We start from the raw sequence: 20,879 nt of genomic DNA on the forward strand, positions 1-20,879 counted from the left end.
TCCTGACATTATAGTGATCCATAACATCAGGAGATCATGTCTCGCGGTGGCCCTACTGTCCCGTACTGTATATAGTATAGTAAAGTAAAGCTGTGGTAAGGCAGGACTCCTGGCGTCATAGTTCTCTTTTATGTAAGGAGTCCAGATTTAAGGGCTGGGAAATCCAACTATTGTATGGACCGGATTTTCCAGTCTGGATTTCTTTGTGTGCATGACCCCTTAGCATTTGTGTAGAACATCTCCTACTGTATATTGCGTTGGCTTAGCTGTCATTGAGTTTGTGGTGGTTTATGTTTTTTATGACGCTTTCATGTGGAATCAGTTGACAACCAAGATAGTACAGTATAATTAAATACCCATGTCTCAAGGTGGCGCTCTGGATAAATAAGGTAATAGGATCTACATCTATTATTTGTGGGCTCGCTGGAGACGTATGAGGTTGTTCTCTCCTCTCCTTCCATCTTGTAATAATTGACATGTAAGTCATATAATAATCATTACATTCCGTTGTAATAGACATACTGAAAATGAAAGTCAGTCGGCTTGAAAGCTGATCATTGTGAAACCATGAAGTTTGAACCCTGCCGTCGCCCACACGATACACATAAAGCTCTCTATATGGTAAATGAATATTCTCATTAGCATCTGAGCTCCAAGGCCATATACCGTATATACTCGAGTATAAGCCAAATTTTTCAGCACAGTTTTTGTGCTGAAAAAGCCCCCCTTGGCTTATACTCAAGCCAGCATTAAAAAAAACTTTTTTTTTTTTTTGTTTAGTAGGGGGGGTCCTATGACCAGCCGCAATATTAATGTATATAATCTCCCATAAAATAGTGTGGGGGGGGAGGGGCTTTAAAAAACAAATAAATTGTAAATCCCTCCATTCCCTAGAATACATACAAAAGTAGAAAATTACTATGAAACACAAACACATCAGGTATCCCTGTGTCTGACAGTGCCCGGTCTACTGAATATAGGGGATCTGCAGTGCTCTTGTTCCGTCGGGAAGGGGTTAATAGGAGCACTGCAGATCCCCTATATTCAGCCAGGCTGAATTACAAGTGAGGGAAAAAACCCCAGTCCTCAAGCTCAGGGAAGGGGCAGACAGACAACCAAAACACCCCCTCCCCTTCCCCAGCACCCAGCAACTACTGCACCCAAAAACTCCGATTTTAATTTTTGAAATTTTCCAGTAGCTGCTGCATCCCCCCCCCCCCTCGGCTTATACTCGAGTCAATAAGTTTTCCCAGTTTTTTGTGGTAAAATTAGGGGCCTCAGCTTATATTCGGGTTGGCTTATACTCGAGTATATACGGTATGTGCTACAGCCCCCATAGAGCACATGTAAGAGTTTCAGTATTCACATATGCACTGTTTACTCCATAGAAACTTCCTATTTTCTGTAATTTTTTACCTGGATTATTGAACCTCTGACACCTATTCTCTTTTAGGGCTTGATGACCGGTTAAGGGCGATCTTCATTCCCTTGTAAAAGTCACCAAAGAGACATTTCTTCAGATCCATTAAACGTGAATGCTGAGCTCCAAATGGTAAGTAGCTTATGGTTAGGCAAGAAGAATTTGCCATTTGGAGATTTATTTTTTTTGCATATAAAGACGGGTTAAAGGGGTTTTTCCATCTATACAGTATGATCTGTAGAACTTTGGTTTGCCAAGGCTGTCTGTCCTTGTATAAGACCACCCATTGGACTCCTGACATCAGGCATCTCACTATGTACAATGGGACACTTTGTACAGTCTCGTCTTATTACGTCAGTATAAATTGTGGAAGCGAAAGCTGAATCCCTGAAAAGCAGAAATGATGTTATCCCTTCGCTCTCTGGAGTTGTACAATGTTAGTGAATCCTTTACGTATATGATGTAATATTTTCACATCTCGTGTCTGGTACTTATATTTACCGTAAGTTGTCTATGGTTCATTGTTAGGCTTCTGCCTATAGTGGCACATCACCACACTGAAGAACGTATCATCCATAGCACACCGTATGCTGTCATGGAAAGGCCTTTGTAAGTGGTAGAATGACCCCAGTCACATTGGGGATCTGTCAAAGTTTGATTTGGGGGAGTAGGGTGTCAGGGCTGCTGCCTATTCTCCTATCTACGGAGGAACTAGCTAGAAGCTAAATTTGGTCATACATAGGACCAAGTATGATTGATAAAAGAAAACCGAACAAAAAACCCTTTCCTGTAAAGGAGGATGTAAACATATCGAACTATACATATACTCTACTACATCTGCCATTGACGTATTAAATTCCATTTTTGTGGTATAAGGATAAATGTAGCCTTATATATTCGGATAAAAATACTTATGCTATGGATTTTTTAAATATGTTTAGAGCGTAAATGGCCCCAATGCGTCATTCTCTTTTTCTGATCACGAGGCCCCCAAAACTCTTTACTCACTCCGAAATATCTCTTAAATCTGTCTTGGTCTCTCAAGATGGACTAAGTTTTCAGTTTACAGTTTGTCTATGACGAATGGAGGAGAGAGATGGAAAGCACAGGCAGAGAGGCGACAGCAGTTGTAGGGGTTGTCTGGGATGAAAAAATAATTAATGCCAAAAAATGCGTGCATGCACCATCTATACTTACCTGCATTCTTTCCACCACTCCTCTGCTGAGTCCGTCGTCACTTCTACTACACTGTTTGTATACAGAGCAGCTGCAGCAGTGATGTTACTACAGCCAAATACAGCTCTCAGCAGTATACAGCAAAAAGCAGCGATTGAGCGGTGACGTCACTTCTACAGGACCATTGCAGCTGCTCGGTATACGTGCAGAACAGTGGAGCTGATGGATGGCCTAGCACAGGAACAGAGGGGTCATTCTGTTTCTGCTGCCTCTGAGTAAGTGTATAAGTGTGCTTAGTATAAGAGACATTGTAGCTGCTAGTTTCCAGCTCTGGGATTATGAGAATTAGTGAGAGAGGGGAAAACGTCTAAATATGTAAGACATGGTATATTATAGCCATATGGCAACCTATCCTGAAAGGCTAAGTGTACTTGAAATAATGTGCACTACAGATGATGTCTTCTTCCCAAGCAAACAATGCAGTTAGTTTTGGTGCCTGATATGATATTCAGTCTCTGTACTTTCAGGAGGGCGGTGTCAGGCAGGAGCAGCCAAGGGGTGTGATTCTGAGCTCTGACACTGGCTGCCTCTGATTGGAGCTATGAATCACACCCCCTGCCTGACACCGCCCTTCTGACATTACAGAGCTTATATAGCATATCAAGCACCAAAACTAACTGTGCTTAATGCTTGGCAACGGCGGGGCTAGAGAAAAAATTCCAACTATGCTGGAATCTGGAACATGCCAAGACCTTAAATTGGTGAAGATGATGAAAGGTTCTCTTTAAGCTAATAAGCCCCACACACAACAGTCACCTTTAGCTGCAGCCTACAGACACTAGCATGCATGTGTAAGGCCGATCTGCTTACAGTAAACAGTACAGCTGCAGGGCGATATTTTACGTTACAATGGCTCTCAGTGGCCATTGAAATGGAGACTTTGTTCCAAAATGTGACAGACTCAGACCCATTATTGGGATTAATTAAGGAATTTAGGAAAACTATAGATATGTTACCTGACGGAAGACATCAAAGCACTGTATGTGTACATAACCACAAGCGCTGTGCATCTGAGTTTGCAGCACAGGAAGCTATTTTTTTCGCTTCCCTTACTTCCTTTTTTAAGTTAAGACACTGCCTTGTCTTACAATAGCATTGACTTAGATAGTTGGAGATCATCCACGGTCACACTAAACTTTAACTCTTTCAGTGGAGAATTATGTGTGTGTGATTATTTTAATATATATATATATATATATATATATATATATATATATATATATATATATATTAGTTAAGAATATATGATAATTATTGCTTTTATATGCTTTTAGCTGAGTGTGTAAAATTGCACCCAGGATGTAAACTTGAGACAAAACTTGTTCCATGGCACAGCTAGAGGTTTTTGGGGTTTTTTTCTCCAAAAAAAAACCCCTAAAAAAACAAAAATTGCACAACTTTTAGCCATCTTGCAATATATACTATATGAATGTTAATGCTGTATGGCAAATGCACTAAAGAGTTAAATACACATTATTGCCACTAGATTTACACTCACTACAGTAACTGCTTCAGACCTGTGCCTTGTCAGCGTGCACACCTATTGTATAGGTTGCAGCAGTAGATTCCAACCTTTGTCTTTTCAGAGGTTGCAAAATGACAGATGCCATTGCAATGCATAGCTTAGAGCTTGCTGGGAATTGTAGTTTTGCAACTAGGGAAAGTATATCACTGTCTACTATGGCAAGGTTCACAACTGTGCTGGGTCTCCGCAGGGGATTCAGTTTCCCATTCTGCTTTAAAAATGCAGAGAGAAGTCCTGCGAGCAGCGCCGCTTTTCTCTCCACGGATTTAAGTGGATTATGTTTTCGTTCGGGGGGACCCCAGGTGGATTCCCGAACGTAGGTGTGAACTTAGCGTAAGAAAGTAGTCTCTACTACATTCATATCATGCTCAGGCCATCCTATTAGCGGATCCAGTGCAAATTGATGCGAGCAAGAGTTTATATAGGGCAGTGGTTCTCAACCTTTCTAATGCCGTGACCCCGCAATACAGTTCCTCATGTTGCGCTGACCCCATTCAGTTTGGAACACGCATCCATAACAGCGTGCATTCCAGCTGAATAGCGCTGCTGCAGACAGCGCGGCTTCTCAGCGGCTAAAGCCATCGGAAATATGTATTTTCTTATGGCTTTAGGCATACCTCCCAACTTTTGAAGATCAGAAAGAGGGACAAAATGTGCAGCACGCGCAGTGCGCCGCTGTGTATTTAGCCCCACCCACTTTTATGTTGACTCCGCCCATTCTCATTCATTTTTCATGTGCTCCCACATAGTATAATCCTCCTACAGTCACCCATACATCTCTCCCTGTTTCATATAACCCCTTCATCTGCCCCCAGTTTCATGTCCCCCCCCCATTTCTGCCCCCAGTTTCATGTTCCCCATCTCTTTCCCCAGTTTCATGTCCCCCATCTGTTCCCCAATTTCATGTTCCCTCATCTCTGCCCAGAGTTTCATGTCCCTCCATCTCTTTCCCCAGTGTCATGCCGTTCCCCCACCCCTTCATCTGCCCCCAGTGTCATGTGCCCCTTCATTATGTTCCACCTTAATATTTAAAACAACAAAAAAAAAACACTTGTACTCACCTTCCAATGCTCCCCCGCCGCTCTCTCTGCAGTCTCGCTCACTCATATAGTTGTAGGCGCGATGTGACATCATCACATCATGGCTACACATGCCGAAGCCACAGCGTTAAAGCAGCTCCTGCTTTAATCGCTTGTGTGTTCAACTCATCAGCGTCCTCCGGGTGCCGATGAGTTGAAACTGGGACATACATCCCGCCAACCGGGACAGTTGGGAGGTATGCTTTAGGCAACCCCTGTGTTTTGGTCGTTCGACCCCCTCCGGGGTTGCTACCTACAGGTTGAGAACCGCTGATATAGGCCGATAGTAAATCTCTGTACTTGCACCCTTGGAAGTGAATGGTGTGAGGTCCTCTGGTACTTTGAGTGGGAGTAAATAAAACATATAGCGCCAATATTCTGATCACTGTAAAGGGCTGCAGACAATCTAAATTCAGTATACCATGCTGGATCATGGATAAATAATTATCGCGGTATAACCTGTTTAATAAAGAAATGATCCATTCAGTGTCTTGAACCCTTGGTAGACAGATGGCCGGTTTAGTGTACTAAACCCCTTTGGCTTATACAATGTGTATTCCACATGTACTTTGCATTGTTATTTCTAATATGCCTGATTTTCTTGATCTTCATTGTACGGAATCGCTTTTGTGATGTGTGCTTGTGGTTGAACTGTTCATTATGTTCACAAAAATAAAAATGATTTTAAAAAAAGCAAAAACTTTGCCCTTCCGTAGGAATCTTTTGCATTTGCTTCTACGAATGGTTGGAACTTCATGTGATCGAAACCTTATGCACAGGACTGAAGGGGCTGTAGGCAAAATCATGCATCGGCTTCTTAAACCCCACACTAAGCGCCATGCTGTCCTTCTCATCTATGCAGAACACGGCTTCGATTATTCACTTTACTACTGTTTTTGGCAGAAATTGCGCAAGTTAGAATCACATCAATCAAGAAATTGTGCAATCTTTTGCCAAATAAACAGGCATGTGGTGTGGGTCAGGTCAGGCAGTACTTTTTAGCCTCATTTATCTAAGGTTAAAAGATTAGCCCATAGCAAACATTAAAAATAAATCGTTCCAAATACACCAAAGTTATTAAAAGGTTCCTGTTTTTTTTTTTTTTTTTTTTTTTTTTTTTTTTAGTAAGTTACATACAATTTTTCACTAAATTCCCTTTCCAAGTTTGGCGCAAAATTCTCAATTTTCAACAAAAAGTTGTCTGTTTTAGCAAATACTTGCATTCCTTATGGACTAACCATTCACCTTTTCCTAGATGTCTACATTGTGCCGTTCCTCTAAGACATATCAGAATACATTGACATCTGGGTGTTACTAGCTGGCATTGTATGACACTGTCCAATGTCCAATCAGTTCTCCCTATAGGGACATATGAATGGGATGGGAACATCCTTTTGTTAATTTATTTGTGAATTTTTAGGAAGCATAACTGGAATGACACAAGGTAGAAGTTCTAAGAAAAGATGCTCCAGAATTGCTCCAGACCCCCGTCCTCTTTAAAGTTCTGATTCAAGGTATTGTATATGGTCGGCGAGCCTTCACATGACCCAGCTCTTACGTTGGTGTTCTTTGACTACACGCTTTATAGGCAGGTATAGTACAGCAAATTAACACTTTAGGGCCCATCACTTATTCATTCAGCTCCAGGATCCCACCTAAAAAGGGGTGCAAGAGTAAAGCCTCATCTGAACTAGTAATGACATGTAACCTGGTATCTTCACTATCTACGTGGGGTAAAAGACACCTCTTTCTGTAGTATCTGTGTGGCTGGTTGTATACAGTTATGTATACAAATATTGTATTAACAGCTGTGACCGGCATCTTTATAGCAGTCGCTGCTTAGATGATGTGTCACCCTGTGGCTTAAGACCTAGAGATAAGCTCAAGTTCACATGAAGTCAACGCCTATCTATTGAGGCCAAACCTAGGAAGAAGAAGAAAAAAAAGTTGAAGTTTGCAGTTTCTTATATTATGGCTATACCATACTGAACACTGTATACTGTTAGTATTGCCATGTATCTAGTCATTGTCCCGAACCCTTGCTCTGTTTTATTGTACATAGTTATAAGGCACCTGACACTAGAGGAGACCCCATTATAATAGGGCATCTGTGGCTATTGTGCTATTACTGCTGTGTGTGTGTTCAAGAAGCTATACAGTGCCACATAGAGTCTTTAAAAAAAAAAAAAAAAAAAAGGAAAAACCAGCATAACTAGCACTGTGTTTTGGACTGGTTTCCTAAAATTGTTTTGTACACTAAAAACAAAAAGCTTGCTTTGGTAGGAAAAAAAGGACAAGAATTTTATTGTGTGTGTTGTGTGAGATGAACCCACCTATTTTGTGTGTGGGGTCCTCAGGGAGGCTTGTGGAGTTGGTAGGCTAAACCTCTGATTCCCCTGTTTTTCCACGGCCTGCTCCGACTCTGCTGACGTCTACCTGGCACCATTGTTGGTTTTGGAAGCATTTTGGACCTGACAGACTTCCTATAAATGCAGGTTCATAGAGAATAACAGATAAAAACCAGAGCTGTGGAATTGGTGGGCTAAAGCACCGACTCTGACTCCTATATCCCTACAGTGGATGTGACTTCCTCATTAATGGCAGACTGCGGCCAGACAGAGGCCGTAAAGATCCTCTAATTCATGTAAGCAGCCAGTGATTGACTTCCTATGAAAGTAATAAGTAACAAACTATACATCGAATTGTTATACAATATTACTATTAATATTATAATTTTATTTTATTTTGAAACTGGAGTCAGTAATTGGTTTTTCCCCATCTCTGACTGTTCTCGGGGAGATAAGCTGTTTCTAGAGTAGTCTGGTAATGACTTTCTCCCCTTTCCCAGTTCAATACATATGTACGACATGGCCGAACCTAGCAAGCATACGTATGTAAGGGTTGGCTGAGATATGTCAGCTGAATGGCTGACCTCTCTCCAAAGTGTATGGCCGGTTTATGAGTACAACCACATAGGGGGTTAATGCTGCAGATTTTCTGCTGCTGGGGTCTTGCCAAATGTTTGGGTTTTTGTGGCTGAATTCCTAGCGTAATGGCTACGAGTTTTTGCAGGTTTTATCCTGTTGCAAATGGTAATATCTCCAGTGGCAACCTGCAGCATGAATCGGCATGCTGCTGCTCTCACATTTACAGTGCAAGTCCTTTTGCATTGCAGTCTTTGTTTTGTGCTGCATGTATATGAGTCTGTGACTAGAATCCAACCCTACAGATAGGTGATCTTGACCTAACAGTGTTTTCCCAGGGTTTTGTGTTGATTCCTCCATTGGCAAGATATGACTTTTCTTTTCTTTTTTTTTTTTTGTGAGCATGCAAATGTACAATGATCCCACCCCTGTTGCTCCAAAGAGGTGAGCAGTAATACCCACATTGCCTCAAAAATCCCATTTACGTATTCTCAAAAGCACATACATACACTAACACTCCTAAAGTACTGTAAAGTACGCAGCATATTCTGCACTCTCATGAAACCAATAGATTTGTATAGTTGTACTGAATGTTACTTTTTTTTTTTTCAAGATGGCGCCGCATTAAGTGGCAGCCTCGATACAGAGCTCCAAGCTGAGAGCAACCTTTATCTTTCCTTTTCACTCTCTTTGTCTGTATCTTCAAGAATCCCCTAACCAAGCAAACTAGCACTATGAATTAGCAGCTATAAATCGAATGGAAGACCCTGTAGAGTATTTTTTTTCCTTTTGTTTCTATTGTTAAAGCATGGAAAAGACTCAAGACCTGATTCAGCTAGAGTTTTCCTGTGTGCACATGTGCCTGTTACCATCCCCCCAGGAGCTAAGGACAGCATGGACACCAGGCGGCATGGAGGAGAAACCTACAAGGAAGTATGGACTTCTTCTTCAAGGAGATGACTTTTGGCGTCTATTGCTGATGTGTGAAGATGCCTACAGCTGACTGGTATTTCTTTCTTTTACTGTGGACACGTGGGACTCTGTTACAGCCCGGGAACCTACCATCACCCACCTACCCCATGAGTTTATTGAAGCTTGGCAAGAGAGCAGCACCATGTAGATCTGGATGGCTTCAGACTTCTTTGGGCAGTATAACACAGTGGTAAGAAGAAAGGAGGAGGGCTGTGATGAAGGACATTTGGGGCATTTTTTTTGGTTAATGGATAATAGCGCCGATGCAAGATACCGAACTATCAGCTGTGAGCATGAGATCTCACTACCTACCAAAGAAACTGCCACATGTTATCGTGATAGCTGCATATGTCCCCCACCTCTGCAAAAAAAACATTTCTGCCTGTTATATCTACATGCTGTGACCCCTCCTCCAACCACAGTCGGCTGTATTATTAACATCACTTCGCACAGAGAACTAAATGATCCTGCAGTGTGTCTGTTTCTTTCTTTTTTAGTTGCTATGATTCCTAATATTTCTCTATCTGCCATGAGCTTGTATGTGTTTTCTCTCTTGTTATATACTACTGTACCATCCATGAAACTGTATCACTGACATTTCCCCATTGTGGGACTATTAAAGGATTATCTTATCTTATGTGTGTGAACACTTATGCATGCGAGTTGTAAAGTTGTACATAGTGTGAGGCTGTGTATCTGGCTTGTATAGTCCTAGGTACACATGGGATTTTGGTGTCAGCTTGTCAGTTAGCAGCACAGAGGATGTCAGTTTATGACAGCTGTTAGTGGCAGGTGTGCTGTATAACAGGAACTTGTAACGTTTTTTGTATTATCTGTTGTGTGTTGGAGCGACAAACTTCTGAAGACTTATTGCTCTTGTATTTATGGCTCCGGAAGTGTCAGACATATGGATAATGAATGAAGATACAATATTCACATTCTCACTGATGGGAATTATACCTGGCGCAGGGCTGTAGAGTCCAAAGGCTAAAGCTTTGACTCCGAATCTGTCATAAATGGCTGGCAGACATGATCAGTCAGTACCTAGGAGAGAAAAAATCATCAAAAAGCTACCGACTAAATTCCTATGGAAGTAAATATGGAACAAATTATGTTCTAATATTTTGTACATTAATATTTTATTAACACATTCTATCCAGAATTGGTCCCGACTCCACAGCCCTGTGTATAATGGACAATAAGTATATTCCTGCATCTGTATCTGTTAGTTGTTCACAATGACTCGTACTGAATCCAGTCACTGTACATTAGGGTGAGAATATGCAATAGGAATATGAAGGTTGTTTCACTGGTGTGCTGTGATGTGTCCTTTGCTGGCCACAGTGCTCACAGGGAGGGGTATTAAGCTTGGAAACAAAAACATCATAGATGTGGCCACGTGACCCTAATGTAAAGCAGGTAAATGGCGTAGAATTTCAACAGGATATTTATTTAAGTATTTTATACTAATGAATCCTGTTATTTGGCCAATATTTTTTTAGAAATCTCATAACCCCTTTAATTCTACAGGTGAAACCTGTTAAATAAAATTATAAAATTGCTTCAAAATTGCATGCGTTGAAATTCTGATGTGGTTTTAGCTGCACTGTGTGAATATATCCTTATGCCAGATATTTGCGCCAGTCCCTGACTGGTGTAGTTTTCAGTTCTGGCGCACAGCACCTCCAGAGGTGCGGCTGAATTATTAGGAGGCCATGTCTAAAACTCATTTTAGTACATGGAGCGTTATAGGGGGTAATGGATGAAGACTGATGTAGGATATGCTTCTCTTAATAAATTCCCCCATTGTATGAAAATACACTGACCGTCCCCTGGTGCAGGGTTTGTATTATACTGTATGAACTGCCTGCCTTATAACATAGAGCGAGGCAGCCACACTATTTGCTCCTAGCGCATGCCCAGTTTCACTTTCACACGGAAAGCATGTGAATGCCCTAATTTGAAGGGGAACGTCCTAAAGTTAGAAGATAGTATGGATTGTTTGTCGCTAACGTCCGTATTACTTGTCAGCAAAGACAATGAATTATTCTCTGACTACACGTGGAAGACTTGGCCTCCATGCCATTCATTGTATGCACCAACTTTCTTTGAAAGTTTTATGTTTAATGTCTCCCTCTAGTGGATACAGAAAAATACTGCATGCAATCACCAGATTGGGTATTCTACTATATGGTATTATATGTCTCCCTCTAGTGGACATGTGATGAAACAACTAGGAGATGGGTGCTAATCAGAATATGTTAACTCCCCTTACCATGCTATACACCACCTTCAGGCACAGAGTGTTTAGCTTGGTGTCCATAGGAGACCGTCCTACCTGCTTGGCTGGTGCATCTGCTTTTTTATTATTATTTTGTAGTATCCTTCCTTTTTAGGATGGGAGAACAGGGTAGACTTGATCGCCCTGTCACCCTACCACGAAGAGGCAGAACGGTGCGCCTTAACCTCAATAACTGCTCTGATTAACATTAAAGTGGTTCACTCTGTATTTTCAGAATGGTTATAGGATGGACTTGATAGTGGCTTGGTCCTTACGGGGTTAATACATTTTTATAAATATATTTTTTAACCCTAAAAGACAAAGTAGGGATCGACAATAAAGTCAGTTTATTAATTCGCCATTTCAGAGACTCATGATTCCGATTTTTTTGCCAGAATTATTAAATGAATGTGAGCCATAGAGTACTATCTGCGAGATTTCGCCTCCTGCTGCAAACTATGATCACCAGTTTATATCTGACGTCTCCCTGTTCTAGATCATTGAACTTTTAGAAGTTTCCTTTAAAACAAAAACGTGAAAATCACGTGGAAAAAAGATTGAGGTTTTAGTTTTCGGCAAAACTCGCCCAGCCCTAATCCAAGCTCCCAAGCAGTGTCCTGGATATTCTGCTTGCACTACTGACTTGTCCCAGCAGGTGTCACTGTGGCTCTTCTGTTCTGTGGATCCTGCGGTGAGGCGCTTGTACCTTTTACACTTCACATATTACATGGATTTCCTGCAGTCACTGTAACACGAGTCTCCGCACCAACAATGAAAAAAATGTGCAAACTAGTTCAGGTTTTAGGTTGTACCGATACATGACCCGGCCATCCCTTGTACATTACTTGTTTCCTGTTATTTACATATTACACCGTGCTATATATAGCTTGTAGTCTCTAATACAAGTCCCTGTCCACAGCGCGACTCTGTAACCTGTTTTTTTTTTTTTTTCTTTACATATATATTTAGGATATATAAGCATATACATATTATAGACTCATACACCCCTATGAAACTGCAATATAATGTGTGGCATATAATCTAATACCTATAGGCCATGTACATACCCTACCAAGATGGCCTATTTTTAAAAGCATGCTGACCTATGAGCGTTTACATGAAAATATATAAATCCTTCATCTAATGAATATACTTGTGACTTTACTCTGAAATAATCTTCCCCTATTCCCTTTTCCAGAAGGATCAGGTCTGAACCAGGACCGGAGTATCTGTATGTTATAGGATCCTAGAACCATCATATAGGCTTGTTACTATGACTGTATGGTACACTTTGTTACAAGGGGCCCCCATGTCAAATGTTCACCTTGGGGCCCCGCCATTCATAGTTACGACACTGTGTACATGTACTATATATATTAGCATCTAGGTGTTATACTTGGCTTTGTAGCCAACCCTATGTTCTCCATTGTTCTGCTATTCCTGATGCCGATCATACACCAGTAGGGACAGGACACACATTCAGGTTGATGCATTTTGGGAAACCAAACCAAGGACTGGTATCCACCCCCTAAATTTTTCTTTTCTTCATAAATCCATAGTATAGGTGAAGATAACAAGGTTTGTAATATACCGTACTTTATTATATAAAAATGCCTGTTTCTTCACTTCTATTCCTGCTACTGATCAGATCTGTACAATAGAAGTCTATGGAGAAGGGAGGCATAAGAGTTCCTCAAGGCAGAGAAACGGTTGCACTATAGAGCCAATTCTCTTTCACATCACATCTGAGTTTTTAGGAATTTCTATCCAGCCTCCTCCTGCAGTGACTCTTTTAATGCTCTAGATGGCCTCCTATCTCTATTTCCTTCTCCTACTTCCCCCTCCATAGACATCATGGTAAGCTGATACTTCTTGTGTATGGGGTACAGACCACAATCACTGTGATTACAGTATTGGATAGTATGTCACTGGGAGGCAGAGACTCCCATAACTAAAATGCTAGGAGTCCCTTTTCCGCCATACTGTTGGGAAATCTGGTGCATACGGACTTCTGAAAGTCGTAAAGGAGGATATAGTCTCATCCTTGGAAACAAGCACTTTCTTATAGTGAAGTATATGGCATAGTCTGTCCTCTCCACTTGCACTGTTACAAATGCATCAATAAAACATGTAGGTAAGATAGTTGGTGGCCTTTGACTTTAATATGTATGGGGGGATCCCAACTTTCCTTGAATGTTAAGGGGAGAGAAGGAGACGCATTTATTGGAATGTTGTGCATTTGACTGACAGTGATTGTTTTGGGTATGGCCGTAAAACATATAATTGTTATATTGCTTACACCCCAAGTGGAATCCAAACATCAGATTTATTGTATGATATAACAAGCAAATCCTAAACCGTGTACTGTATTGGAAGTAATACGTGGTGAATATTCTCTAATGGAAGACGCTTGTCCCTTCAGTCACAATAGGATGTATTATCACGCATTTCTAGCAACTTTTTTTGTTTGGGAAAAGTAATGAATGGAAAATAAAAATTTGAAAAAAAAAAAAAAAGTTTCAAAGCAGCGTACTAAGTAAGAAAGCAATAAGGAGGCCACAAAGGGGAGGGCAAGGAATAACACAAACAAGTGTCATGTAAGCACCATCTTTTCTTAGTACGACACCATCCTGTGCGCAGTAAAACAACAAAGCCTCACTCCTCCGTAATGATCCTCTCCAGTCACATACACGTCTTGTCATAAAAGCCAGCGTGCACCTCGGGGATACACTTATCTACATAATATACACTGCTGTCTATGGGCAGTATGTCCTCCATAACTTAGCTACATAATATACACTGCTGTCTATGGGCAGTATGTCCACCATAACTTATCTATCTCAGGCCTTACTATAATGCCCGCTGCCTCGGGGTCATGTTTGACGCAGACCTTTCCTTCACCCCTCATGTTGAATCACTCGCACGTTCATGTCACCTCCACCTCAAAAACATCTCCAGAATACGCCCTTTCCTTACCAGAGATACACTAAAGACACTTATTGTCTCTCTGATTCATTCTCGCCTTGACCACTGTAACTCCTCACTAATCGGTCTTCCCCTCACTAAACTCTCCCCTCGACAATCTATTCTGAATGCAGCGGCCAGGCTCATCTATCAGGCTAGACGCTACAGCGATGCCTCCGGTCTGTGCCAGTCGCTACATTGGCTGCCTAGTCATTATAGAATAAAATATAAAGTTATCACTCTCATCCACAAGGCTCTCCATAATGCCGCACCTCCATACATTTCCTCCCTCATCTCTGTCTACCGCCCAACCCGTGTTCTCTTGTCACTCAGTGACCTAACACTTACATCCTCTATTATCAGAACCTCCCACGCTCGTATACAAGACTTCTCCCGAGCTGCACCACTTCTCTGGAATGCTCTACCCCGGACAATTAGATTAACTCCCAATTTCTACAGTTTCAAACGCAAACTAAAGACACATCTTTTCAGACAGGCCAATCACAATTTCTAACGTAAACCCTTAACCCTCCTCTGTCCCCGCTCCCACATTTCCCCACATGATATGATGTCATCTCATGCTAACTTTATAGGTCCAAGCTCCATCCACATGTTAAAGGACACGACTGTTGACGGCTCATAAAGTCTTATGTTTGTGTAATGACAGTCACCTCTATTACAAAAGTGTCTGATCTCTGCATAAGCAATACCGCCCCTGCTACCTCTTGTGTCACCCCTTCTACCTCATAGATTGTAAGCTCTTGTGAGCAGGGCCCTCAGTCCCATTGTGTGAAATGACTTTCTTTGTAATGTATCTTTCTGTCTGTATTTGAACCCTACAAATTGTACAGCGCTGCGGAATATGTTGGCGCTATATAAATAAAATTTATTATTATTATATATTATCTATATTATATACACTGCTGTCTATGGGCAGTATGTCCTCCATAACTTGCTGATTCTACCACTTTACCATACTCTGGCCTAACAAATCCCAGGAGCCAGTGCGCCCAGAAATGTACTGACCATTCCTGATTGTTGTCTATTGACTTGTACTAGAATTTACTTTATATAACTTATGTAGTAAAATTCTTATATTGGTCGTACCTTCTCTATATCCTTTCCGCTATTATTGAACTCCTTTCCATTTCTCATGCCAGTGACATCACGACCATTTGACCACATGTTCAGACATCACGACCAGCAGTTCATTTAAATAAATGGGACTAAGTTGCAGTACCAAGCACCGCCACTAGGCGATATACCGCACTGTGCTTGGTAAGCAGTATAGAGGTTGCAGCACCTGTCCAAACCCTGCAGCTCCTTCAGTCAGTTCATCTGCATGGACTTTCATGGTTTTAGACCATCAATATTAGATCAGTGGGGCCCATCCTAAGGAGAGGTAATGAATATCATAGTGCCAAAAATGTTTTGCCTCGCAGTGTTTTTAATCATGATGGCATTCCATTATGGGTAGCCAAGGGGTGGAAAATTAAGAGCAATCCGATTCGGATGTCCACCTCAAATTCATCTTCGTTTGTAGCTGTGTGAACAGGGTGTAAAGGAGTTATCCAGATAGTGTGTACACTTGCTTTCTCCTAGGTTTTTAGGCTCTGTACATAGGGGTTCTGAACCATGTAATCGGAGTAGATACTATTAGGACTCCTAGGAGAGATAGTGGGAGTCCTGATTACCCCGCCCACATGGTGATTGACAGTTCTCCCTATATCAGTGAGTTTACGTAGACAGAGTGTACAGTGCTGCAGAATATGTTGGTGCTATATAAATCAGTAAAAATAAAATGTAAATGAGAAGAATGTGATACTGCTGTGCGAATGCATGGTAATAGCACAAAAGCCGACCTTTTTAGTGTGTGGTTTTTTTCTTCTTTTTTTTTTTTTTTTTTAAATACCGTACATATAAATAGAGAAAGTGATGAATGCTTTTGATCAAATAAAACCTTTCACATTCACTCCATGGCCTCCCATTATATTGTCGGCATGGCTTTGTAATATCAGACATAATTTGTGTTTCCAAAATCTATTTTATATGGCTTTGATCATTACAACAGAACCCTGACCTTTCCAACAGAACTTCTCTATACGACCATATTCACACTTTCTGTCTGGGCACCGCTGGAACACAATGGGTTAAGCCCGGGTGATGTGAAGTGTTGGAAAACTAAAGTGAATTTTCTGTTTGTAAGAAAGCGCTCGGAATGTCTGACTGCACATGTAAAAATAATTCCTCTAACAAACCCGCTGAGCAGGAGAGACACAAGGTAACATTACCCGCGGTATTCTGGCAACTATTGCATGATAAGCAAACAGCTTAATTGGTTTTCACAGGACCAGACGGCTGTGGCAGTATTTTCTTTAACAGTATTAGGGACCTGATTGGGAATGATTTGTTCCCATGTCTTAACACGCACACCCCTTCAGAGTAGAGTTAAAGCAGCAGCCCCAAAGATGGACATTTTGCCCAGCGGGTAGCCATCATGGTGGGTGCTAAACCAGTGTAAATCTGTTAGTAAAGCTTTCCATAAATGTTATTTTTCTAGAATTATAGAGACCAGTTAGTTTTTGGGTTCCCTTCCCTCCAAACACACTTAAGCCAGAGTCCCACGTGGCATAAATGTAAAAACCGCGGTGTTTTTATAGTACCTGCGATTCCCATCCACACATTGCAGGAAAATACCTGCAACGGAAATGCTGCATTTTTCATAACTGTCGCGTTTTGGAAATCGCAGTATGTCAATTACCTATATCTCTGGAAACGCCGGCTCTTTCATTATGGGCATAGTTGAAGCAGAAAGTCTGCAGAGTTTGTGAGAAGTGCTGCAGAAGTAATCGTCATGCATTTCCGCCACGTTTTTTCACGCAGCGCTTTTTTGCTATGTCCTGCAACGTAGGACTTAACCTTATAGGTTGTTTCTGGGATCACAATATTGATGGCCTGTTGTCAGGACAAGCAATCAATAGCCGATCAAGATGGTCTGATGTTTGGCACCCTGCTGATCAGATGTTTAGGTGAACACTGCAACCTCTTCATCAGAAGCTTACCTGCACGCCTTCTATTTAGTGGTGGTCACTAAGTAGTCAGCAGACATGGATGGACCAATGTAAATAATATAGAATTATTGGGGTGTATTGTTGTCATCAGTCACTTAAGCCTTGGCCAGGAGCTGGGGGGCTTTGTCCCATATCTCCCTTAATTCTAAATGACAAGTAAAGGAACAAAGGTGGCAATATGACTGCTAGATCAGACTATACATGGGTTGTTTGTAGTCTGTTACCATGGAGACATATAGTTTTGCATTGGAGCTGTAGTTAAAAAAAAAAAAAAAAAAAAAAAAGTGATTATTAATTGAGTTTATCTGTAAAGTTAGGACCTTACTCAAGGGTTATACTGGGAAAGGTAAATGAGTAGCAGACCCACCTATCCTAGCATAGACGCATGAAAAGTAGTAGACTCTATTTAGTCAGTGCTCCGAAGCCACATCTATAGGTAAATGTATACGCATATCGGAGAAGTTCACTCACTTCTATTTTATTTTACTTAATCTGATAAAGGTCTTATACATATAGGTGCATGTTAATGGCAACACCCCCTCCTCCTATATAGAAGTGAATTACATAATCCACCTATCTACCCTTCAAAATTCGCCGTAGCCGGAAGACTGACCCGGAGTCATTTGTATAAATCCCTCCCACAGCCCACGAATGAGCACCACAATACCCAGGGCCAGAATAGAAAGGTTTGAGCAACGCCGGCTACAGCTTTAAATGTTTTTGCAGCCGGAGAAGATGTGTGAATGATTGTCACAGAGCGGCTGTCTTTCTCTGTGGGTCTCTGAGACCTGCAGTAAAGCATCCAGTGCAGGGTCGCAGCCTGGGGTCCCAGCTTAGCTTCCGGTGGAGATCAAAGCGGAGAGGTGGACCTGGGGTCAGCCAAGAGCAGCAGTGACGTGTGTTCTGGGGGGCCTCTGACTGCACTGCCAGGGTTTGGGACCGTTTCTGGATCTCCCATGTGACCATCATTAGTCTTTATTCTATACACCTGCTGTGGGCTTCTGGCTCACAACTATTAACCCATGTTTGTCTGTAGTTTTCACAAAGTGAGCTAGAAAGGCGATGAGGCTACCATACATGTCTTTAAGATCTTTGCCTTGACTATAGGTATCCGCACTAGGCTGAACCACCACCGTTATAAATGGTGCTCTTCCTTTTTCTTTCATATTTGTGCATTTGAGGTCTTGTATGCTTTCCTAATATGTTTGGGAGCATTTACCGCCTCCTGGGTCTTGGGCCGCCTACACTGGAAGAACTTTCTGGTTACTGAGTGGATAAGTGTATATTGGGAAAGTCATAGGTTGAATTCCACTTAGTAGTGTTTCCCACACTATGGTCTTTATACCCTACAGACTGATCAATATTCTCGCAACTCTTCTCCGATCCCCTGGATGACCGAGCTTGCTGGACATAGTAGTTCATTATCAATTTGAGAGTCTTGCACTTGCTGTGATTGGCCTATTGCAAAAGTGATTTATCTGACGGGCTTTGCTAGTTCACATTAGACAAAATAAACAGGATGACCGTGTTTGTACTAATATGCCATATTCACTATTACAATGTCACTTTTGTTGTTCTAGATTATAAGCACTCCCCAGAGACTGAGCGCGGGAGCAGATCTTCTCATAGGGAGACAGTTCACCGCGGCCACCTCCGCCATGGTCACTCAGAGTCACATCACAGATGCCACCAGCTGGATTCCTGGGTAATTCTGCTTGACCTCTGTGTGTCTGCAATGTGATTTAATGGAATTGTAAATCTCTGCAATTTCTCGGGGCCAGGATGGGGTCCAGCTCTCCTTTTATTTCTTTATCTTCTTTTGTTCATGTTGAGCTAATTTCCAGCGTTTCTCCTCCCATGTCTAGTCCCCCTCCTTTGCTTCCTGTCAAATTGCGTTTTCTCCCATACAATTGCAATGGCTATGTATGGGAAAACTCCATAAATGTTTCATGTGTTCATGCGAGGCCAGATGGGATATGGAAATGTAGGCTCCTACTGCTCATGTGATGTTGGAGATGGTAGATGTGAAACTGTGACATGGTTGTAAGGTAATGTGGCGGCCCTAGCAGTTCCTTGCTTAGAAATATACTCCCAAGGTAAAGGGTTGAGCAGAGAAGATAAAAGGCAACCCTCCTCAGTGGGAGCTGGAAATCCCAAACCAAGTGTTTGCCTCCTATCCTGTGCTGTAGGCTGTAATGGACTTGCTCAGTGCCAACGTGAGAGCCTGTGCCATATCTACGCAAAACATGTGCAATTCCTCATTGAAAACTTTGCTTTTATCATTGTACACACAGAACAAAATATTCTTATGTTCTGAATCCAGGCTTAAAATCTAATCATGTATATAACCAATTTCTTAAGATCAGTTTTTCCTACACTGTTCTTAACATAGTCCCCACCTGGTGCAAGGTATGTCTGAATTATTAGAAGATTCCAGCCTCTTAATATATCAGGTATGCTCCCATGTGCCAGAATTAAAATCTACGCCAGTCAGGGCATAGGTTTCCTGTGTAACTCTTATAATAATTTTGTTGGGTTGAGGTGTCTTTGGCTTTTCTCTCACTTTTACTAAGAGTATGGCCCAGAGTGAAGAATGTGGCACATCATTGGCTCAAGAAAGGGCTGTGGGCCTAAGATGCACCTCATTTCCACCCATCTAAACCAGAAAATTGGTTTAGATGGGTGGAATGGGTTAATGAATTCCCGCCAATGTGCTTATACACCAGGGCCGTGGGTTTGGGTTCGCTGTGTGCATGGGTGACCTAATAATTTTATTTTTTTCTCCCATAGGGATCGGAAACGTACTCGTGAGTTCATAGAGTCTGACTTCTCGGAGAGGTAAGAAGGAGAAAAAAAAAGATTATAGTGGTGAGAAGGATGCCATTTTTAATGCAATTTTTGACCTGTATAGTGGCCAGGAGCCTTTATTGCAGTTCAGCACATTGAAATCAGTGGTACCTGATCAGTCCAGGGGGTCGGCCCTCAGGGCCCCCAACAATATTTGGTATTTACGGCCCTTCCTGAGGATAGGCCATTAACTATCTCAAGCCCAGACAACACCGTTAAGTTACCACAAACCTTTAAAAATAGTGCCTAAATTTCTATATGTTTGCAGGTCATACATATATATATATATATATATTGTATAGTCGGCTATTCAAGTCATTACACTAGAACAAAAGTGAATAGATGCTATGAAGCCACCATGTGAAAGAAGTAAATGTAGAGCAGTTCAGGCCAGTTGCTTTCTGGCAGCGTCCTGATACTTCCATTTCTATTCACTTCCTCGTCCTATTCCTAACAAGGACTCTGGAACTAATCCCTGTGGATTTTTTCAGAGAGTAGCTGCCCACTATGGCAACCACTTGTCAGGAAGCATCTCTATCATCTGCCATATCTATGCTGGG

General features: G+C 41.7%; 1 protein-coding gene across 2 annotated transcripts in view; it reads left to right on the top strand.

Moving 5' to 3' along the window:
* The window catches only part of TFDP2 (transcription factor Dp-2), a 46,855-nt gene that overhangs the window by 12,403 nt on the left and 13,573 nt on the right, over positions 1-20,879 (top strand). The window contains exons 2-4 of one of the 2 annotated variants that reach the window (XM_075269014.1): positions 1,454-1,552; positions 19,053-19,177; positions 20,263-20,310. In XM_075269014.1, the coding sequence (XP_075125115.1) occupies positions 1,550-1,552; positions 19,053-19,177; positions 20,263-20,310 (176 nt within the window). In that variant the 5' untranslated portion in view covers positions 1,454-1,549. The remainder of the gene's footprint in view (positions 1-1,453; positions 1,553-19,052; positions 19,178-20,262; positions 20,311-20,879) is intronic. The other variant, XM_075269015.1, reaches the window with a different exon arrangement.

The sequence above is a fragment of the Leptodactylus fuscus genome, chromosome 3, assembly GCF_031893055.1.
Source record: "Leptodactylus fuscus isolate aLepFus1 chromosome 3, aLepFus1.hap2, whole genome shotgun sequence".
Classification (NCBI taxonomy): Eukaryota; Metazoa; Chordata; class Amphibia; order Anura; family Leptodactylidae; genus Leptodactylus; species Leptodactylus fuscus.